The sequence below is a fragment of the Cladophialophora immunda genome, assembly GCF_000835495.1.
Source record: "Cladophialophora immunda strain CBS 83496 unplaced genomic scaffold supercont1.1, whole genome shotgun sequence".
Classification (NCBI taxonomy): Eukaryota; Fungi; Ascomycota; class Eurotiomycetes; order Chaetothyriales; family Herpotrichiellaceae; genus Cladophialophora; species Cladophialophora immunda.
In genome coordinates this window covers 5,601,939-5,621,961 of record NW_015622541.1, presented here as the reverse complement: position 1 = coordinate 5,621,961, position 20,023 = coordinate 5,601,939, and the positions used below count along the sequence as shown (strand labels likewise).

At 52.2% G+C, this 20,023-nt stretch overlaps 7 protein-coding genes across 7 annotated transcripts; 4 read left to right on the top strand and 3 right to left on the bottom strand.

Annotated features, from left to right (window-relative positions):
- Window positions 1-11: 11 nt before the first annotated feature.
- PV07_01640 (uncharacterized protein) lies at window positions 12-5,180 on the bottom strand. Its single transcript, XM_016388185.1, has one exon. It carries the CDS (start codon window positions 4,744-4,746, stop codon window positions 601-603), a length of 4,146 nt encoding a protein of 1,381 aa, XP_016255113.1. The 5' UTR covers window positions 4,747-5,180; the 3' UTR covers window positions 12-600.
- Window positions 5,181-5,385: 205 nt separating this feature from the next.
- Window positions 5,386-7,218, top strand: PV07_01638 (uncharacterized protein). The gene is made up of 2 exons (XM_016388183.1): window positions 5,386-5,559; window positions 5,656-7,218. The coding sequence occupies exon 2, from the start codon at window positions 5,663-5,665 to the stop codon at window positions 6,527-6,529; it is 867 nt and encodes a 288-aa protein (XP_016255111.1). The 5' UTR covers window positions 5,386-5,559; window positions 5,656-5,662; the 3' UTR covers window positions 6,530-7,218.
- PV07_01639 (uncharacterized protein) lies at window positions 6,620-6,922 on the bottom strand (the record flags this gene model as incomplete). The annotated part of the gene is made up of 1 exon (XM_016388184.1): window positions 6,620-6,922. One exon carries the CDS (start codon window positions 6,920-6,922, stop codon window positions 6,620-6,622), a length of 303 nt encoding a protein of 100 aa, XP_016255112.1.
- A 494-nt stretch (window positions 7,219-7,712) lies between the features above and the next one.
- Window positions 7,713-8,796, top strand: PV07_01637 (uncharacterized protein). Its single transcript, XM_016388182.1, has one exon. The coding sequence runs from the start codon at window positions 7,968-7,970 to the stop codon at window positions 8,571-8,573; it is 606 nt and encodes a 201-aa protein (XP_016255110.1). The 5' UTR covers window positions 7,713-7,967; the 3' UTR covers window positions 8,574-8,796.
- A 1,576-nt stretch (window positions 8,797-10,372) lies between these two features.
- On the bottom strand, window positions 10,373-14,279 carry PV07_01636 (uncharacterized protein). The gene is made up of 2 exons (XM_016388181.1): window positions 13,843-14,279; window positions 10,373-13,781 (listed from the first exon to the last, which is right to left on the bottom strand). The coding sequence occupies exons 1-2, from the start codon at window positions 14,037-14,039 to the stop codon at window positions 10,835-10,837; spliced, it is 3,144 nt and encodes a 1,047-aa protein (XP_016255109.1). The 5' UTR covers window positions 14,040-14,279; the 3' UTR covers window positions 10,373-10,834.
- Window positions 14,280-14,812: 533 nt separating this feature from the next.
- PV07_01635 (uncharacterized protein) lies at window positions 14,813-17,022 on the top strand. The gene has a single exon (XM_016388180.1). The coding sequence runs from the start codon at window positions 14,945-14,947 to the stop codon at window positions 16,508-16,510; it is 1,566 nt and encodes a 521-aa protein (XP_016255108.1). The 5' UTR covers window positions 14,813-14,944; the 3' UTR covers window positions 16,511-17,022.
- Window positions 17,023-17,405: 383 nt separating this feature from the next.
- Window positions 17,406-18,915, top strand: PV07_01634 (uncharacterized protein; the record flags this gene model as incomplete). The annotated part of the gene is made up of 3 exons (XM_016388179.1): window positions 17,406-17,486; window positions 17,539-18,283; window positions 18,337-18,915. The coding sequence occupies 3 exons, from the start codon at window positions 17,406-17,408 to the stop codon at window positions 18,648-18,650; spliced, it is 1,140 nt and encodes a 379-aa protein (XP_016255107.1). The 3' UTR covers window positions 18,651-18,915.
- Between the last annotated feature and the right edge of the window lie 1,108 nt (window positions 18,916-20,023).

Here is a 20,023-nt window from a genome sequence, read left to right as displayed (position 1 = left end):
ATCTGTCCCTTAGAGAATCATCCCAGTGTTGCGAGTCATGCAGGTCGAACAAAGTAATACTCTAAGCAGCAACATCCAGTCCAATTGACAATTGTGTATGGATTTGCGCCCCAGCCCCAACCAATCATTCCGAACAAGGCTGCCTCGCCCCCAAACAACCTCGTCAAGCCAACGCAGAAAATGGACAAAGGCGCTGCTCAGTATTATAAAAGGCAGTTTAAACATGCCAGAACCCAGAAGTCTTGAGAAAACCAGATACCTTGAACATGTTCTGTAGGGCCGATGCCCACTTGACTTACGATCTGTAACCTGGGTATTAACTTGACTTCATGCATTCCATCTCGCCGTCAGCATTACCAGATTCCGTCATGAACTCCCCCATGCCCCCTTGGCCCTCTCCCAATGCGCCTGTACACCAGTCACTGACCCAGAAGTAATGCGACTGCGCCGACCGAGACCCAAATCGACAAACATATCCTTTGTGACCCAGCCACATGCCTTTCATGACACAAAACAATCTCAAGTCAGCCTCATTACTCATTCTTCGTCCATTCCCTTACCGTCCCCTGCACAAAGGAAATGAGCCCTCCTCTCTGCTGGCTACCTTCGTATTACTGAAGGTCCTGTCATCCTTCCACCTCCACTCAGGAGACTCTGTCTCACAATCATCTCGGCCGCGGCCGCTGCCGCAAGCCTCTCTTTCTGCCTGCTCCGATCCCTCAAGTACCCACTTGCCTCAGGTCTCATTCTCAAAATCCTCAGTATCATGTCATCATTCGGTTCCGCTTGAGCAGCTTTCCATTTTTCTTCTTTAGCCTTGCGTTTTGTGCCGAGATTGCGGGAGAGCAAAATGCTCTTAGCTCGGCGCGCTCCCGCAAGATTGCCGGGGTCGAGGAGACCGCCCGCACCCAGGTGATTGCTCAGATTGGCCGGGGCAGAAAATCTTGAGCGATGCATTTGTTGACTTGCAGCCGTCGCGCTGGCCATCCTTTCGGACTCGCGAATGAGAGATTCCGTCGGCTCAAAATAGAAGAAATTGAGCATTTGTAGTTCGTGATACTTCGGACTCTTCAGTACATTGAGAGGCACGCCGTTTGCTTCCCCAGTTTCTTCGTCGACGGCATTAAAGAATTCAAGGAGAGATTGTAGCCACTTGAAGACTATGTCGAGTTCTTGTTGCGTGAGGGCTTTTTGTTGGGAAGGTTTGTCTGACAGAGGCGGGACAAGGAGAGCTTCCACGGTGACGAGGACTTCTTTCCAAATGCGTGTCATAACTGCAATCATTGCTTCCGACGTCAAGGTTTGTTGCATGATAGCAAAGTTGTCGTCGAAGTAGTCAAAGAGCGGTTTCAAAGCGTTGACAATCTCAGGATCCGTGGGCATGGTAGTGGTTGGAGCCAACGATGCTCGGTTTCGCGCAAAGAATGACGACACATTGGCAGACACATTGGCCATAGAGATGCCCCGATTGAGTAAAGACCTGAGTGCACGTCGCGAGAGACAATGGTTGATATACGCCGAAAGTTTGTCAGTGATCTTTCGGGTCATGTCCCGCTGCGCCCGTTGAAGACTTCTGAAAGCCTTGCCGAAGTAGAACTGAATGTCGTCTCGCTCTCCTTCCATGCTGACGCGGACCATGACTCGTCCTTGAGTATCAAGGTCCAGCCAGTATTCTCGAGGCAAGAAGTCGCTAAAGTGTGAAGGATCTAATTTGAGCGAAGTCCTTCCCACGTAGTCGTGATCGCCCATGGCATCCCAATCCCAGATGGTGGCAATGAGATTGAGAGGTCCTTGTGTAGTGATGTCGACCGATTCGTCCCATCGTGGATTCAGATTGCGGTAGACTATCCTGCTCTTGAACAATCTCTTCTGGTATTCGTCCGTCAAAACAACGTAAGGGTCGCTGAATCCACTAACATCACAAGCTTTGAGATCTTCGGCCTCCACAATCTTAATGGTGAAAACATAATTCGATGTCTTTTTGGGCCGTTGCGCTAGTGGCGGAGCATACTTTTTGATGACTTCGGCACATGCATCCACATTGACCTCCGTCTCCAGCTTGTCCCACTGTTGAATGGCGAACAAGATGTCGTTGAGTTTGACGAACGACTCCGGGTAGAAGTTAAAAGGCTCAACCCTTTCTTTCTGGTTCCAGGTGTCTTTGGCCAGTTGGACCCATTTCTCCTGTCTCGTCATATTTGCAGCAGCTTCTTGCTCAGGAGTCAATCTGTCCATCTCTTTACTGAACATCTGATCGAGCAATTCACAATACCTCGAAACACCCTGGCCGATGGCCTTCGAAAGCGCCGTCATAAACTTTGCGTAACTGAAATCGTCGTCCCAATTGAGTTCGCTGACTTGGTTGACGACTTGGTTGAACGAGCTGAAAATATCGAGAACGGAAGTCGAGTGGCGTTCGTCCTCAGTGGGAGTCTGGTTCGGCACTTGCGTCCTGACCTTGAACTGATCCTGTTTGACTGCATTCTCGACCCATCCAATGACTTGGGTCTCAGTGGTCTTGATCCATCGCCAGACGAAATCAGCCAGTAAATCTTCGATTTTGTAGGGAAAGGGGAGATGCGGTAAGGCGTCAGCGTGAACACGACGGAACTCGCTCAACTCCTTGTACAAATCAAACCCATCCTGGATTGTGACCTCAAATCCGTCTCTTTGAGCAACATTGAGGATTTGCTCTACCATTGCCTTTGAGTCCTCCGCAAACGCTGGAAGAGTACAGTTGATCAAGATCATCAGTGGATTGATACCGAGGATTTCTGGATTCTTTCTGAATCTCTTCTGCACCTTTTCTGCCAGCTTCAACACAGCCTTTGCCAATTGTTGGATGTGATAAAATTCCCACTTTTCATTTTCTTGAGGAAGCTCGCGATCCAAAAGAGAGTCGTATATCTTCCGCGCCTCGGTTGCTAACCCGTCAATGGCAGCATTCTTGAAGTTTTCAAAATCCTCAGGGTTCTGATTGAAGTTCGGGTCGCTTCGGATATGCTCATCTATGACTGCCATGATGACCCCCAACCTCGGTAATTGCGCCTTGTCGGCATAGGATGTCATGATCACTTCGTACAGATCTCGAAGTAACGTCTCATAGATGGTGTTGAGTAACCTGCCCATCAAGGCAAAATCGGCAACGGTCCAATTGTTTCGATCATACAAGGTTGAACTCATGATCAAAGAACTCCTCTTGTTCTTATGGTCATCCTGAAGTGGCTCCTTGACGTAGTTGAAGGCAGCATCGAGCATTTCCAGACTGAGCTGGTTCTCAATAAATTTCTCGCGGACGACATCCAGAAAGAGGACAATGCGAGTGAATTTGGGTATCCGCCATCTCAAAGCAATTTCATTCAATAGCTCTGTAGTCTCTTTGGAGAACAGGCGGCCACCTTCTGGACCGCTGGCACTGCCATTCATCTTATCGTTAAGGTCATGATTAAGGGCTTGAAGCATAACAAATCGAAACATGGCTCTGGTATCGGGAGGTATAAAGGTATAGACTTGCGCGGCATTGTCGTCATAGTGGGAGGAATCCCCCGAATCCAGTTGAAGCGAGCTTAGATCCGCCGGCAGATCTAAGACGTAGGAAGAAGAGTCTCCAGATTGCGAGATGGCTCGGGAGAGTTCGGCATAATGAGAATCTGAGGGACTGGAAGGCTCATTCTGGGGATTGAACTGAGGCAAAGCGCCGCCCGGAGTGCTTTTAGCCAACTCGGGATTTGCCTGGATGATGGCTAGCATCAGCTGGGAAAGGTCAGGGCCTTCGCTTCTCTTCCAGCTCTCGTATGCTTCTTGGGTATCGAAGTCGTTGGAATTCAAGGTCAACTTCGTCCCCAGGGTGAGGTGTTGCTGGTACGTCTTCAGATCTTGAAGGGCTGCCTTTTCTGTCCAGACCGGCTTGTTCTTCGTGATGTCTGACTGCATCATGGTATTGGTCAGGCCAAAGATGCGCCCCACGACCTGAACCAGAGGCATGTCCTTGACCTCATAGGTGAGAGGTACCACCTCCTCGATGGTCGTCCATTCTCCATTTGCTTGCGATGTGGCTAGATTGTCATCACCCTTCAGCAACTTGGACTCGAGAGTCTGCAACCGAGCGGCCAAGTCGGGTTTGTCCTTGGCCCAGTCACGATCCCTGAGAATCAAAGAAAGAAGGCGAACGAAAAGGGCGACGTGGCGATCAACCATGCGCTTGATAGCATCGTCGCCCGCAGGATGACCCTTCTGTAATTCCTTGGTGGCTGTGGAGAAGAAGATGAGCACCAGATCTTCAGCCCTTCGATCCGCCTCCATGCGCTTCTTGAAAGCCGGATCGGACAGAGTATTGAGGAATATAGCAAAGACCCTTTTGACCACAGGGTCATGGTATTCCTGCCGCTTCTCTCTCCCCACAAGAATGCCTTGCAGCCTCTTTTCCAGCTCTTTAATGAAGTCATGGGGAAACCTTGCGCTCTTTGCATCTCGGACCATGGTAAAATCTTTCATAAGGTCATTGAAGGAATGGGAAGTGCTCGTGCGGTTGACCGCAGGCCTGGTCTCGACATGTTTCTTCCTGGTTTTACGGGGCTGCAGCAAGTACGACAGGTAGGCCACTCGTAGAGCGTAAAGGTAGGCATCGTTCGTAGTGATAGATTTCCGACGGACCCTGGAGGAGTCTCTGGAGGCTCTTCCTCCATTTCTGAGACTGTTGACGCTCCGGTTGGGCAGCGGTTTCGAGCGGCTGGAAGAAAGGGACATATGGCGAAATGGTCATGAACTTGATGGCTTCTGTAGGATCGCAAGTTAAGAAGCAGACGAATGTGAAGCGATGTCCTCAGTATCCTGCTCAAAGCTGTATTTGAGGGGTTTGCGGATAGGTGTACGTGGTCCGAGCAGATCAGCCTGGTTCACTTTGGAGATGGATTGTGCCTGAGGCTTGGGGGCGGGGGAAATTTGGCGTGTGAACTTGTGTGCAGTGACGAGACAACGGTGACGTGACGATCGGATCAGGATCGATCATGCGTTCAAGCTGCTCAGATGGTGGATGTCAACGTTCTACACCTTTGCTCCCAGAGTTGCAGGGTGTCCCATTGACATGTCATCCCAACTCAAGAAACGAGGATTTATTGATGGCGTCCTTAGACAATCAGGCCTGTTTCAGGGTCGGCCTCCGCGCCCACAAGTCGCAGATCCAAGACTGCGGGCGGCGGGCAGTTGCTCGCACGCTCATACGGGCCGACATTGACTAGTGGTACGGGTAAAGCTTAAGGGGCTCACCAGGCGCAGTGGCGGCGCCATGACGACTGTAATCACCCCAAACTGTCCCATCACGTGCTGGAGGCTTTATTTAGATCCAACATTGGTTGCACCACCAGTGTTCAATGCCATCTGCTCGACCCAAGGGGGCACAACAACTGAAGCTCCAGCCTTCCCCAACCAAGAATCTCGGTGTTTCTTTTGATGGGAACGAGCAGAAGAACCTCTTACACAAAGTCAATAGGGGTTTCAGCATTGTTTCTCCAGTAAGGTTATCGGTGCAATGAGCACATGAATCTCTCTACCCGAACCGAGGTAGGTGTTTCGGCGTCTTATATACCTCTCTATTCTGTCCTTCATCTCTCCTTTGGGCTTCACATCTCGTACAAGTCTATCCCTTATACGGAGTAGAACAGCCATGCAAATCAAGGACCGCACCTTCATCGTCAGCGGAGGCTCTTCTGGCCTGGGTCTCGCAACCACCGTCATCTTCCTCCAACACGGCGCGAACGTCTCCATCCTCGACCTTAACCCTCCGCCATCAGATGCCTCCCTCGACCCTTCCCGAATCCTCTTCACAAAGACAAACGTCGCGTCTACCGAGTCACTACAAGAAGCCTTGCAAAATACACTGAAATGGATTCAAGAGACCACTAAACCGCTGTCCGGTGTCATCTGTTCCGCAGGGATCGGCACGGCAGCACTCGCACTTCCCAGGCAGGATCCTTCGGCGACCCATGAAAGCGTCAAATACATGGACATGACTGGCTTTGATCGCACCTTGGCTATCAACCTCCGGGGCACGGTTGATCTGATCCGCCTCACTGTTCCGCACATGGCTCTGAACAAACCATGGGGCCCCGACGGCGAGCGAGGGATCGTGGTTGTTGTCTCGTCTGTGGCGGCATATGAAGGCCAAGTCGGTCAACTGGCCTACAGCGCAAGTAAGGGTGCTGTCCGCAGCATCGTCCTCCCGCTGGCCCGTGAGCTGGGCCAGAAGGCTGGGATTCGAGTACTAGGGATTGCGCCTGGTGTGTTCCAGACCGGCATGACCACGAAGCCAAAACCCCCTCAGCCGGGATCAGGACAACAGTCGGGGGCTGGAAAACCAAAAGGGAGCACGGGATCGCGAGCAGGGATGAATACCGAGATGATCCAATATCCAATGCGCATGGGGCAGGGTCATGAATTCGCGCGGCTGATCAAAGAGATTGTGGAGAATCCCATGCTGAATGGGTTTGTCATTCGACTCGACGGCGCCGTGAGGATGCCTAGCCGGCTGTAGACATCTGTATACTCCTTGCACCCCACCACGCAGAAAGCACTTTCGCAGAAGTATTAGAAAGACCATTTGAAAACCACATTATTCACCGCATCATTCAGGGCCGAAACACAGCATCCCCAGCACTCTCCGCCTACCCACTCCGCCCTCCCTTTCCCGCTCCTTGGCCGCCTCGGATTTCCGCCTCTCCTTCTCCTTCCTCTTCTGCTCCTTCTTCTCCTCCCGCGTCATCTCGGGCGGTAACCCCAGACTGACCCGCCTCTCGCGTTCCTCCTGCCTCTTGCGCTCCTGCTCCTCGAGCACCCGGCGCTTGAGGGCTTGGTACTGCGCGGCCTCGCCCTCGGCCACGCCGTCTTTGGCAACGACGCCGTTGCCGACGGAGAGGAAGGTCGCCATGAAGACCCGGGGGACGGATAGATGAGTAGATTGGGTTCCAGGATGGGATTCAGAGGGGTATATAGATCGGTGGGTCGATAGTTCTCTTCTCTTCGCTTTTCCTTTCTAGTGCAGGTTTGCGATTACCTCGGTAGATAGGTGGGTGGGAATGAATGGACGAGAGACTGATGCGGAAGGTAGAGTCTCAATAGCTCCTGTACTTTGCGAAATCGTGGAAAATCGTGGAGGATGTGTTCCAAAGAGTCAAGTCGGGTGAAAAGAGTAGAGGTCTATGGCGGTAATAAATCCAATGTTCTGTGGTAAGTAGACCTGCCCTTCTTTAAGGGAGTGTAAAGAGTCTGAGTATGTATGTGTCTATGTTCCCGGTCCACGATGTATGCAAATTGTTCGCGTATCTCGGCGGGTAACCAGTCGCTGGGGACAGTACGAGGTAAAGAGTGCCAAGGTATCTCGATGCCGGCTATAAATCGTGTGAGTACGAGTATGAGAGGTGTAGGATGGAGACGTTCTAATGCAAAATGGCGATCTGAGACTTTGGCTGTATCTTTGTTCCGTATAACTTTTCTCCCTCAACTTGTTGTCGTGCCGTGCTGCCGATGCTGCTCAACTCTCATTGGGCGTTTGCAGAGCAACAGGGCGGTGCAAACGGCAGAGCCTGATAGTAACCTGACCATCGAGTTCCTAGTTGTGAGGCGGAGTTCGATATGTGGGGGCAAGGGCCGAAGCATGTCACAAAGGATGGTTGGACAAACAAATCGAACAAGCCATTGGCAGTCTTGTGCAATCCAGGCAAATATTCTGTTGCTATCATAAACATATCCAATACATTTTTATTGACAAGAACTGCGCTGTTGAGATGTTGAAATTCCTCTCTTCTCTCTTTCACTTGTCCTGGACGAGCTACTGCAACTCAGGAAATGGTCGGCGGTAGTGCGCAGGGCAATGATACAAGCCCGACGTATCCTTGCCAGGCTCCGGAATCAAATATTTCTGGTGGTAATCTTCTGCATCATACCACTGTGTCGCTCGTCTGATCTCCGTGGTGATGGTTTTCCCCTTATACCATTGTTCGCCAACTTTCTTCTTGATCTCCTCGGCAATCTTGAGCTGCTCGTCGTTCTCGGCGAAAATCGCAGAGCGGTACTGCGTGCCGGTGTCTGCACCCTGTCGATTGAGAGTAGTCGGATCATGCATCCTGAAGAAGAACTCGCAGAGTTGTTTGTACGAGAGGCGTTCCGGGTCGAAAACGATCAGCAGCGACTCAGCATGGCCAGTTCGTCCAGAGCAGACGTCGGCGTATGATGGAGCCTTGGTCTGGCCACCGATGTATCCAACTCTGCAGTCCAAAAGACCCTTGCCGTCGCCGAAGGTCTTGCGATATAACTCCTCCAGACCCCAAAAACACCCGCCGGCGAAGATGGCTCTTTGTGAGTTGGGAGGGAATTGCATGGCCGCTAGGGCGTCTGGCTGGAGGGACATTGAGGCCGCAGAGCTCAAGGGGCGAAGAAAGCGTGAGAGGAACGACGGCATTTGGAAAGCCATGGTCAGCAAGAGGACGAGTGCGAGGATGGTGAGGGGAGAGACGTCGGTGATGTTGAGCTGCAGTTTGGCGACTACTTTGGAGCACAAATCTGAAGAGGGACTTGAGTGAAGAGCGAGATGACGATATATATATGAGTTCTCAATGAAAGAGTGCCAGATGTCAAAGGCGCAAAAAGCCTCTTCGCGTGGTTGTGGAAGTTTCATGGGGAGAAGCAGCGGCGACGATTCGATATCAATCACGTCATTGGAGGGGGACCCCCGAGGCATCGGAAGAGGGAAGCCCGTGGTTGCTGACAGTTTCTTGGTGGCAGTGCTGGGTAGCTACGAGTACTGGGCCTCATCGGTGGGCTTAAGAGTTAGCGGCCTAGGCGGACTCCCGCTCCGTTACTAGGTGCTCTCCCGCCTATTCAGGCCTATCAATGCCGCAACCCCTTCCCCGGACAACTCCTCTCATGCATGATTCCGTTATCAAGCTTCGCCTACGGTGACAAATTCAGGGAGACTTGTCTGAGAATATCATAGCCGCCGCCCTACTCAAGGATGACGAGCGTATTCTCCGCCACGAATACGCCCATTTTCTGCGCAGCGTTCGCGTAAAACTCCTCCCTCCCCTCTTGCTATCCAGTGGAACAGCAGCACGGAGTATACATACCAAGAAAGAGTCGCTACTCCGGAGGGCTTCATGCAGTAAACGGCGCTCCCAGAAAGTACTGATTCCCCTTACAGGTCAAACGAAGAGCTTGTGAGGATATTTGGTATGGCTGAGATTCTGAAGCACAACCTTTTGAAACCTCCGGAAAGCCGGTAGCAACTTGAGAATATCAGTGGATTGCGATGCACTATCTTCGGCACACGGACGCTTTACGATGGCTTCAAAGAGTTCTACCAACAGTCCCGATCTATTGTTTGAGTCCAGGCACGAATCTTCCCTTCGGTTCCTGCTTAGTGACCCAGGTGGCCACCAGCCTCATTGTCTTGATACCCAAGGTGTACGGAGTACCTGGTAATACTATAGCTTTGACGGTTCAAAGAGCTCACCTTCCTTGATCAGGTTCTGGTACTTTGGCGGTCAATAGACCAGACACAGTCTAACCCAATGTAGCCATGTTCAGACGAAAGTTGTAGGCTGCCGATTGATTCGCGATGGATCCGGTAATCCGAGTGCAACTAGCCCAATCAGGCTACTTCCTTCCTTCACGATGCGCGTCTGCTAGTACTCCTATGATCATTCTTTGATATTTGGGTGCGAAAGGGAGATCTTCTGGGCACTGCAAAGCGCAGCCCGCACCGGTCGAGGGTTCATCTATCTTTGCCATCTAAGGCCTCACTGGTGTGTAGAAGCCAAAGAGTGGGGTAATCCATCCACATCGAGCTAAAAGAGGCACCGTCCGCCAGGGCCTTGCATCTACATCAAATCCGAGGCATATCTGGAACGCTCAGGGACAGCCCTCATCACTGATATACGACAGTCCTTCCAGACAAGTACCTCCTCTCTGCGTTGGCAGGACCGAGACACTTTGCCCCTGCGAGATTTGGTAAGAAGATGGGTTCGACAACGACGAAAGGCAAGCTGTTGGACGCCAACGAGAATCAGGGAAATCTGTTCCTCGCTGGCGCTGTCCTTGGCCGCCTCGGGGCGTTTCTGTCTGAGAGCGGCTCAACGAGGTTCGACCTACCCGTAGGTAATGGCTCCAAGACCCATCAGAATCCATTTTGACCCTCTGGGGCCCATCAGTCCCCTGGTGGCGCCACAGATCAAAGTCCAACAACAACTTCCACTCTTGCGTGCCTAGATAAAGAAGAGCCCGGTTTCAACCAGTCAAATAGCACGATCTAAATGTGAGTATAGTATTACTCACGACCATAGTCCCGAATTGAGAGGGAGAAAGATATGGGGAAGGACCAGTCTTTGTAATGAACAGTCTCGTTTCTTCACACCATTATACAGCTGGACCAGCTGTCGAGCGTCAATCCGCGGAACGGAAACGTCTAACTGATTTACAAACAAGAGAACAGAAGCCCGAAAGCGCCCGTGGAGCTTGCCTTCTTGTCGGAAAGCCGACTGTCCCAGGATCACGGCTCCACAGGCTTTCTCCAACAGCGACTTCAAGCCGATCACATCCTAGAACCCAAAGCCCTTGTTCATAATAATCCTCATCTTGGAGTCGTCCCAGCCATACCGTCCGTTTCCGTCCAGTCCGTGTCCAAGACCTGTACTCCGATGACCTGTGCTTAGCCTTTGCTTCCGGTCGCAGACCCAACCACAAGTCTGTCTGTGACACCCAAATATGAACGATCAGTCAAAAGACTTGCGAACCCTCAAGAAATGACTTTTCTTCCCCTAACTGTAATCGACAGATCGCCTTTGGATTAGCGCCACACTGCCTTCCCAGTAGGCATTAAACTCCCCCTGCTGGCAGAATGCCCGTGCCCACTTGTCCCAGCCGTGATAGAAGAGAGCCTCACTCCTCCCGCCCGCTCAGGGCCACCGCTGCCGCTGTTGGGTGCGCCATTTCCTCGCACATCCATCCCACTCATTGTCGTCCGCCGCATTGGATTTGACTGCGCCCCCAAAGAGCTCTTCCCATGACTAACAATCCCTTGAACGCGGGGGCTAAGCACGCCAACCTTCCAAGACCCTGCGTCGTTCTCCTTTAAAAGCTCGTTCTTTGCGCCATGGACCATTCTCCTAACATGGCCGGCCGCAAACATCGACTCGTTGGATGGAGAACCAGCGACTCCCGCCGTTGCTGCTGTCGGCGATCGGCGACGTTGAGTCCGAGACCCATGAATGCCTGAGCGACGGAGGGATGAGGAGCGTTTTACTGCTTCTCGAATCTTAAGTACATCTTCTTTGTCAGACGCGGTGCTGTTGTGGTTTTCGGTGTCGGAGTTCGTCGCCGAGGAGTTATGGCCGGGGTCACCGTATGTATCTACTGCTTCTTTGCTTTGTTGCGTGGGGATGAAAGAGCGGCGGTTCGACGCCTTGCTTGCGTCTATTTCTCTCAGCGGTGAGGCTTCGCTGTCTGAGGATGACAGCGGTGTCATCTTCGGGGGCATCATCATGCTTGAGGAGAGGGGCGAGCCGTCATATTTCTTGGAAAGAAAACCGGCTTGGAAGCGACTGCTCTTCGGTTGGACGTTTAGAGTAGCTTCCGGCGGAGGAGGAATGGGCGAAGAATTGGGAGATTGCGTTTGTAGTTTCGAGAAGGACGAAGTCAGGTCTGACATCTGGGGGATGCTGATTTCAGTGGTCGATTCGTCCGACGATGGAAACTTCTGGGGCGTCTTCTCAAACTCCGCAAGTGCGCCATCCTCAATGTCGTCTTTCCATCTTACTGCTCGTTTAATGCCCTTCAGAGGAGCCTTTCTCTTCTTCGGGGTAAAGGATATCTGGACACCCTTCTTTGCACTTCCCAGCAGACCACGACGTCTAGGCGAGGGTTTGGCTGGAGATACCGTGAGATGAGGAGCCGCCACGGTTGCGGGCTTCGCTCTCACGGGGCTTCCTTCGAGGATAGAACTGTTGACACTCTGCTTGCGCCGCTTGGGAGTTCCTGCTTTAGTCGGCGCAAACGCCTCGACTGGTGCAAGACTTCCATCCGGTTTGACGACGTACGATGCTGCGCCAGAGGCGGAATTGATCATCTTTCCCAAAATTTGAGTGGCTGCCTCAACTGCCTCGTCCACGCTCATGCGGTTCAAGCTTTCAATGGCAGCGATAGTGTCAAAGTGAGCACGTAGGAGAACTTGAATCGTGGGTGCGTCTCCGTTCTTGTCTTGCTCGGCCAAAGCTGCAAAAGATTCCCGCTCAGCATTCAGCTTGAGCATTTCCACTTCGCGTCGAAGCATCTCAGAGTCAATCATGTCGCCTGTATCCACTTCCTTCAGCTGTTTCAAGCTATGCTCCAGTGCCGTGTTCATGGGACGATCCCAGGTGCTCTTGAGAACCTTCTGTTGGCAGTGATGCCGGCCACTCTCCAACTCCATCATGATGCCTTGAGCTGTCTTTTTCACAGCATGCATATTCTTCATGAGGTCTTCTTCATCCAGGCCGTCACAGACGGCATCGAAGGCAGAGATCCATGAAGACAGCATGGCAATCCTTCGGCCTATTTGCTTCAGCTTGATCATGTTGTTGGTTCGTTCTTGCCTCTCTGCTCCGGAATTTTCGTATGCCGCTTTGATTCGTTGGACTCCTTCTCGGGCAATGTTTTCCTTCTTCTCATTCTGCTTTTTGAACTTGGCGAAAGCAAAGGCCTCGGCATCTTTCAGCTGAGCTTTTAGTTCGTTGATCTGCGCCATCTGTTCGTCGATCTTGACCAGATAATCCTTAACATGACGGTTGACATTGTACACATTTCTGGTGACCTTTGTTTGAATATTCTTCGCTCGATTGGCGTATCGGAGAGTGTTTTGCGTTTCGTCAAAATGCGCACTTGAGGGACTAACGCAAACGATCATTACCGTCTTGCAGTTCCCACCCAGAGAAAATTTGAGCAGGCGGGTGAGTTTCGAGTTTCTGTAAGGAACGTGATTGCGTTTGCGGGGGTCACAGAGAGCATTAATACAACTGCCCAGCGCCAGGAGGGACTTGTTGATGTTGGCACCTTCAAGTAGTCGTTCGCCTCGATTCTTAGTGGCACTTGCACGCTCGCTCCCAGCAAGATCGATTATGCTCAAAGTGGCCATTGTGTGAGGCTCCTCGACACCGGCGTTTCTGTCTTTCTGGGCAACGTTGATCTGCAACACAGCGTGTGAACGAGAAGAAGTTGCGTTGGCTTCTGTGGGTGACATTGTCCGCATCTCATTCCCTCTCACTATCATCTCCATGACCTCTTCGACACTTTGTGGATGGTGACTGGAAAGCCCTGCAACCGAGACCGCTTGATTCGAATCCTCTCTCAACATTAACCCGCCTTTGACGCTGCTTGGGACGAGCAGATCGCGGATGGTTTCGTTATAGATCTCGAGATAGGACAACGATATCTCGGTGATCTTTTCGCCGGACTGCTCTTGGACCCTCTCGAAAAGCTCCTTCATAGCCGAGAAGATGATGCCCGGTTCTTGAGTGGTGCCAGTGATGGTATGAGTTTTTCCACAACCCGTGGCGCCATAAGCGAACACCGTTGCATTATATCCGTCCAAGACGCTGTCCAGCAGTGGCCTTGTAGTGGCCTCATAAACTTCGCCCTGAGATGCATTTTCGTCAAAGATTCGATCGAATCCAAACGTCTGATCTTTGACCCTTTTACCGGAGGGAACGACTGAGCGTGAGAATTTCTGAACAGGATTGTCTTCGGGAGGATCAAATACTCTGCCACAAGTCAGTCAGTGTATGGGAAGGTTCCACGGAGTGACGGTTGGCATGCACGTACAAACACTTCTCATCGACGACTTTGATGACGGACCGGATGCCCTTCTGAAAGAGCTTGGGGGTTGGTGCAGCCGCCAGCGACCCATCACCCAGAAAGATTGTTGTGTCGTCGCATTTTGTTAGTTGAGCGGCCTCCCGGATTGTGAATGGTCTGACTCGAACAGTGACTGAAATTGATGAAGCGCCATCGGAGGCCATGGTAGGAGGAGCTGCTCGAGATACACGACTACGGGCACCCGGTGCTCATCAGGACACGCTTAGGAATGCCTGAGAGGCGAAGGAAGATACCAGAGAGAGTACAAATGATGAGTCTTGTAACGATCAGATCAGAACGCAGGTCAGATGCAGCGGTCGAGGCCGTGGCTTGTTGAAGGTGTGTGTGTGGAGAGCGTTGACTTCAACTGCACGTATTGAGAGTCAATGTTGCGAGTTTGACCCAATTCGAATTAGTCTTCTTGGCGGTATCGGTTGTCCAAGCAACCACGTGATCACGTGCACCCCCGCACAGCTCGTCTTGATCGTCAATTCCTCTGCGTTTTTGTTCCATCGTTGTTCCCTCTTCTCTCTACCTGGAAGATGACAATTGTCACATAAGGGCGACAGTCTACTAGGTATAGGCTGTCATGATGCGTCTCCTTTTGACATTGGCGCTGCCCGACTTGGTGAGATTGGGCTCTCAGCTGCCTATTGTTCGGCAAAGGTGTTCCGTTTTTGCTCAACAATCTGAAAACTACATGTCGGCGATGAATGATCACAAGGTCTGTGGTACCTGTATCCTGATCACAAGGTGCCGGCAGTACCGAGAGCCGACTTCGGCGCTCAATTCTGTTCCTGCATGATCGAGAGGTTGCTGTTATACAAACAAAAGGCTTCCGTCGCTTCAGCTGCGCCCTGTCGGCTATTCACGGCTTAAGATCAGGCGATAAGACCCACTGGTTCCTCTTTATCTCAGAGGGTGGAGATGGGCGCTGACGTATCGACAATGTACGGTACTATTCAGCATCCCCTCTATCTTGTCAATTAGCCCACCCTTCCTGCGATCTATATCTATTGCGAAAGGTTTGTGCATCTGTCCCTAACTTCCTTATCCTTGTCCGTTATTCATGCCATACACCCTCCCTTACTGCCTCTTGATCTCGAGAATGGACCTCTACTTGTATGGCAGATTGGCGTCACGAATTCCGTCGAGGCGAACCCTCCATGCGCAGTCCTTCCCTACTCTTTCCGTGTGTTCACAGAACGAGAGGCACCGCCGAAGTCGAGAAAGTTGTTTCGAGAACAACTTCCTCCGACAAAAACATCAGCATCGCAAAGCGCATACACGGCGCAACATTACATCCACAGCTTACGACACCGCAGAGTCCGCTTCGCAGCCCTCAGACATGCGCCCACCCAGGCCATTGGCATGCATCCCCTTAGATTCTCTGGTGCGCTCATACATCATCACCTCGATATCATCCGTCCCGTTTCTGCTTCGCCCTTCGTTAGCTGCCATGACCTTCCTCGCTCACACAAAGTCCCGTCTGTTCAACCCTGACCGCAATCCGATCCTCCACTCACTCCTCAAACACACCTTTTACGCGCAATTCTGTGCTGGCGAGACTCCATCAGAGGTCCAAAGGACAATTACAAACTTGAAGAACACTGGTTTCAAAGGAGTCATATTGGGCCACGCGAAAGAGGTGGTCCTCAGTAAAGAAGAGGCCGATGGCCTGAATGAGCCCAAGAATGCGGCAGTACAAGCCCAGGTTGACGCCGAGGAAATTGCCACATGGAGACAGAACACCATTGATACGGTGGATCTTGCACAGCAGGGCGATTTCGTCGCGCTGAAATTCACGGGAGCTGGACGTCAGGCGCTCCGACATCTCAAGGCGACAATTGCGTGTTCGCCAGAGTTCGAGGAGGCTGTACACGATATCTGCAAGCGAGCTCAGCAGAAAGGGGTCAAGCTTTTGTTTGATGCCGAGCAGGCATCGTTGCAACAAGGCATTGACAACTGGACAATGTACTTCGCAAAGAGGTATAACCGTGAACACGCTTTGGTATACGGCACCTACCAGGCCTATGCTAAGAGGACTCCACAAAATCTGGCAAGTCATCTTGAGCTGGCTCGAAGAGAAGGCTTCGTGCTCGGCGTGAAACTGGTGCGAGGGGCCTATATGGGCAGCGATCCGCGGGAGCTGTTCTGGGCCACCATCGACGAGACCCACAAATGCTACAACGGCATCGCGAGGAGCATCCTGCAACAACGATACCAGGGCATCCTGCAGCCCGTGGAGGGGGGCTCCACGGAATTCCCTCGGGTTGCTCTCGTGCTCGCCACCCACAATGCTGAATCGGTAAGACTAGCCAGCGAACTTCGAGATGAGCAAGCGCGCACTGGTGCACCCCGGATCGAACTGGCATACGGCCAATTGATGGGGATGGCGGACAACGTCAGCTACGAGGTGGTACAGCGGGCAAGGACCCGTCTAGCGTCGCACGACAGCAACGGCAGCGTGGAGGTCCCAAGGGCATATAAATATTTGGTTTGGGGCAAGATGGGGGAATGCATGAAATATCTTCTTCGCCGTGCCCATGAAAATCGAGACGCCATGACCAGGACAGTCGAAGCAAGGCGGGCATTGGGTCGGGAGTTGGGCATCAGAATGGCGTTCTGGCGCTGAGCGCGACAAGACGCCACGATTGGAAGGCGAAAGGAAAATATGGATCGGTCTTGATTGGCACATGTGATGACTTTTGTAGGTTCCCCTCGGCTTTACGAGCAGCTGCTCTGATATGTTTTTCGCGGTGGCTCTTATCAAAGCGCTGAGATCCAGATGTCCACGGACCACAGACCATTGACCATAGGGCCTGGTGTCTCGCGGGGTGGAGTAACGAACAGTTGGTGACGGGACATACAAATGAGAAGAGATTCCCACCGGGACTGGGAGGAGCAAACAAATTCCCACTCCCTCTGTCTAAGAAATCTAAAGGAAGCCAGTCCATCGAAAATCTTGACCTTGACGTCTTGAGAGACAAACAAACCAGCTCTTTTATCTTGGTTCGGGTAGCTGCTGCTTGATGCCACACCTGCACTGCTGTCGCTGATCTGTAGCGGGAGCCTTCCTTGACTTCTTTGTTTCCCCAGGCATCCAGACCGCAGAGTGAAGTGGCGACAGGACCAAACCAATTTGTTTACTGCCTTGGACTTCAGGAGAAGAAGCTCTGTTGACCCTTTACACGCACCCTGCCCTTTGTGCCGGACCCCTTCAGAGTTGTTGAGCCACATCTCCTGCTCTCGCCCTCCCCTTCCTCCAACATGATGCTCTCCAGATATTCCTCCTCCTCGACCACCTCCAGCCCAACCTGGCGCAGCCTCGGCCACCCCTCCAACCACCTCCTCTACTCTCCTTCTCTCATCTACAGTGACGCCAGTAGCGAAGACTCTGAAGTTCGTTGACCACCCCCCCTCCCTCCTACCCTTGAACACATCCCTCGACTTCGCCCATCCCCGTTCCCTCCAAGTCCCGCGCGAGGCGAAGGCGAAACCGTACTAATCAGGCATCAACACAGGACATGATGGCAATCGGAAACGACCCTCTTCATGTCAGCGATGTTATGGCGGATGCCCTGAGCCACTTGAACAGGGTGGTGGAGCATGTAAGGAACGGCTGTTCCCATGTTGCAGCGCGCTGGACTAATCATGGAACAGCTGCGAGGCGAAGGTGAAAATGAAGCAGCGAATGGCATCGCACGAGACGTCCACTCCATGCTTGACACGTTCAATCATACCACGGCTCCTTGGTCCATTGAGAAATTCCACATGAACTCTCTCCCTGTCACCAAAACTCAACTTCTCCCCCAAAATGGCAGTGCAGGCCGTCCTGCTGCAAGATCCAATACTTCCTCCACTTGGGCAGCGGTTGCTGCGACCGACATCCCAAGCAACAATCGTTTGGTCAAGTTTGGACCATCGGACGGATTAAAGCGACACATCACCGAGCAAGCCTCGAACAAGGGTCAGCCGCGGGAGGAGGACTTCCGTTGCCTCTGGATCTATGGCTGGTCCAAAGATAAGCCCTTGAGCATGGTGACGGAACGAATCAGCACCGGGGCCATTTTTTCCATGGCATACGTGGAGCAATATGAGGCCGTCTGTGTCATCTTCCAGTACGCCGGCGCAGCCATGATCTTCATGAACGAAGAAGCCGAAGCAGTCCATGACTATGGCTGTGGCTTGTTCGGAAAAGGCCATGAGGTCAAGTATGGCGAGCCATACCCGGAGAACGAGGACCTTGTTCGAATGCAACCCCCGACCAACGAGCGCCGTCGCTTGACCTTTGCTCGTCAACAATTATTCACCAATGGCCTGACTGAGGAGAGATTCAAGAGGGACCTGACCGAGCTTGTCGGTCGACATAATGTCGAGTTGGTATGGCTGTTTAATACCGGGAATGGTAAGTCGGCGCCAACCTTCCACCTTCTTGCTGGTCTGACCTCTACTCCTCAGCTACTGCGGTTTTTTCATCTACTGTCATTGCCCGAATTGTCAGAGACGAGTTTCTTCGTCGATCGAGGAGGCCAGGACCCTACCAGGAGGTCCAGGTTGGGTTTTCTCACGACCCCTGCGAACGTCCCATGAACTTGATTACCCAAATTCCTTATCCCGGATCAGGTCCCCGAGATCGCAGCAACAGTGGAAAGTCTGGATCAAGTTGTCGTTCCTACAACCCGAATGCTGCAAAATTTGTGCCAGGAGTTGGTATCCGTGCCAGGAAGGGGACCGACTCTGATGGTTGGCAGACTGTCCAACGCAGACGCTAGACAACAAGATGGCTTTCCCTTTGTCTACACGGATACTCGCTCCTTTTTGAACCTTTTTTACACAGATTGTCGTGAGAGTGGGATATCGCAGGCATATGGATAGTCCAATGCATTGCTCTCAAGGGTATACTGCAGATCATTTCCGCGGCGAAGCATAGCAAAGCGATGGCGACATGGGGCACAGACGGGGCATTTGCTCAACGGGACATCTGAGCATGGGGATATCATCGCATTGATACATACAGGACAGCTGGCTCGAGTGCTGGAATGGACGACAGAACGTTCGAAGGAATGGTGTATGTTTGCTTTCCCTCTCTCCTACTTGTATGCGTCCAGATTTGGCAGGGTCATCAACCCAGAAGCAGCCAGAACGTTGTTACTTTTCCTTCTTTCTGTCCCTCGTACTCTTCCTCTCCTCCCCTACGCATTCATATCCTGTCAACCGCTTTGCCCTAATGCTGGACCACCCTTGGAAGCTCGACGCCGGCGTTTTCGTAGCTGATCCCGTCGGTCTTGCAATGCAAACACTGGTTGTCTCGGCCAGCTTCCGCCCCACACGTGTGTATTTCCATCTCTCCCTATTCGCATTATGCTTTTTGCCATCCCTGACCCAGTCCTGTAGTGTGTCATGTTTGATAGATGGTGGAGGAACTTGCCACGACACAACAGACTTGCCAGCCCAGCGCACTTGGATTCAAGCGGGTTATGGAGCAGCCAAAGGAAAATAGTCTTGGTCGTGGTCGTGGAAGTTGTGGGGGTTCTTTCACGCAGATGTCTCGTGTCGAGGGAAGGGCGTTGATTAGTGTTTGATGCTGTGTTGTTTGCTTGGATTTTTTGGTCCAGTCTCGAGAAGGAAGGGGAAGTATGCCTCTAACTAACTACCTAGGTACCTGATCCGTCCCTCTCGTGGGAGAGGTCCTTTCTTTCACCCTTTTTTTTTCTCTCTCTTTTCCTTTTTCCCTTTCCCTGCGAGGCAAAGAAATGGTACAGGTCGAAAACGAGTCATCGGACTCGAACACTAGCTCTACGTGCCCCTTTCCCTCCTCTCTGCATGTACGGTGTCCATGGCCTTCCACATGTCTATCTATCCATCCATCTCGGCCGTGATCTTGGAGCTGACAACCGGCCAGAGTCAACCCTCCCCTCCTTCTTCGTCAACGAGCTCCGTCCGACCCCGCGGTTCCAGCCCAGGTCGTCATGCATTCTAGGTGATTTGGTCAAAGAAGGATCTTTTCATATATCCCTGCACGATACGTCCTGCGCGGTGGCATCCTTTGCCTACGAGCCATATCCTACTGGCTCTGGCACGAGGTTGTCTGGCAGTAAGTGGAAAGCATCTATATTGACGAGACGTACGAAAGCTGAAGCAAGGG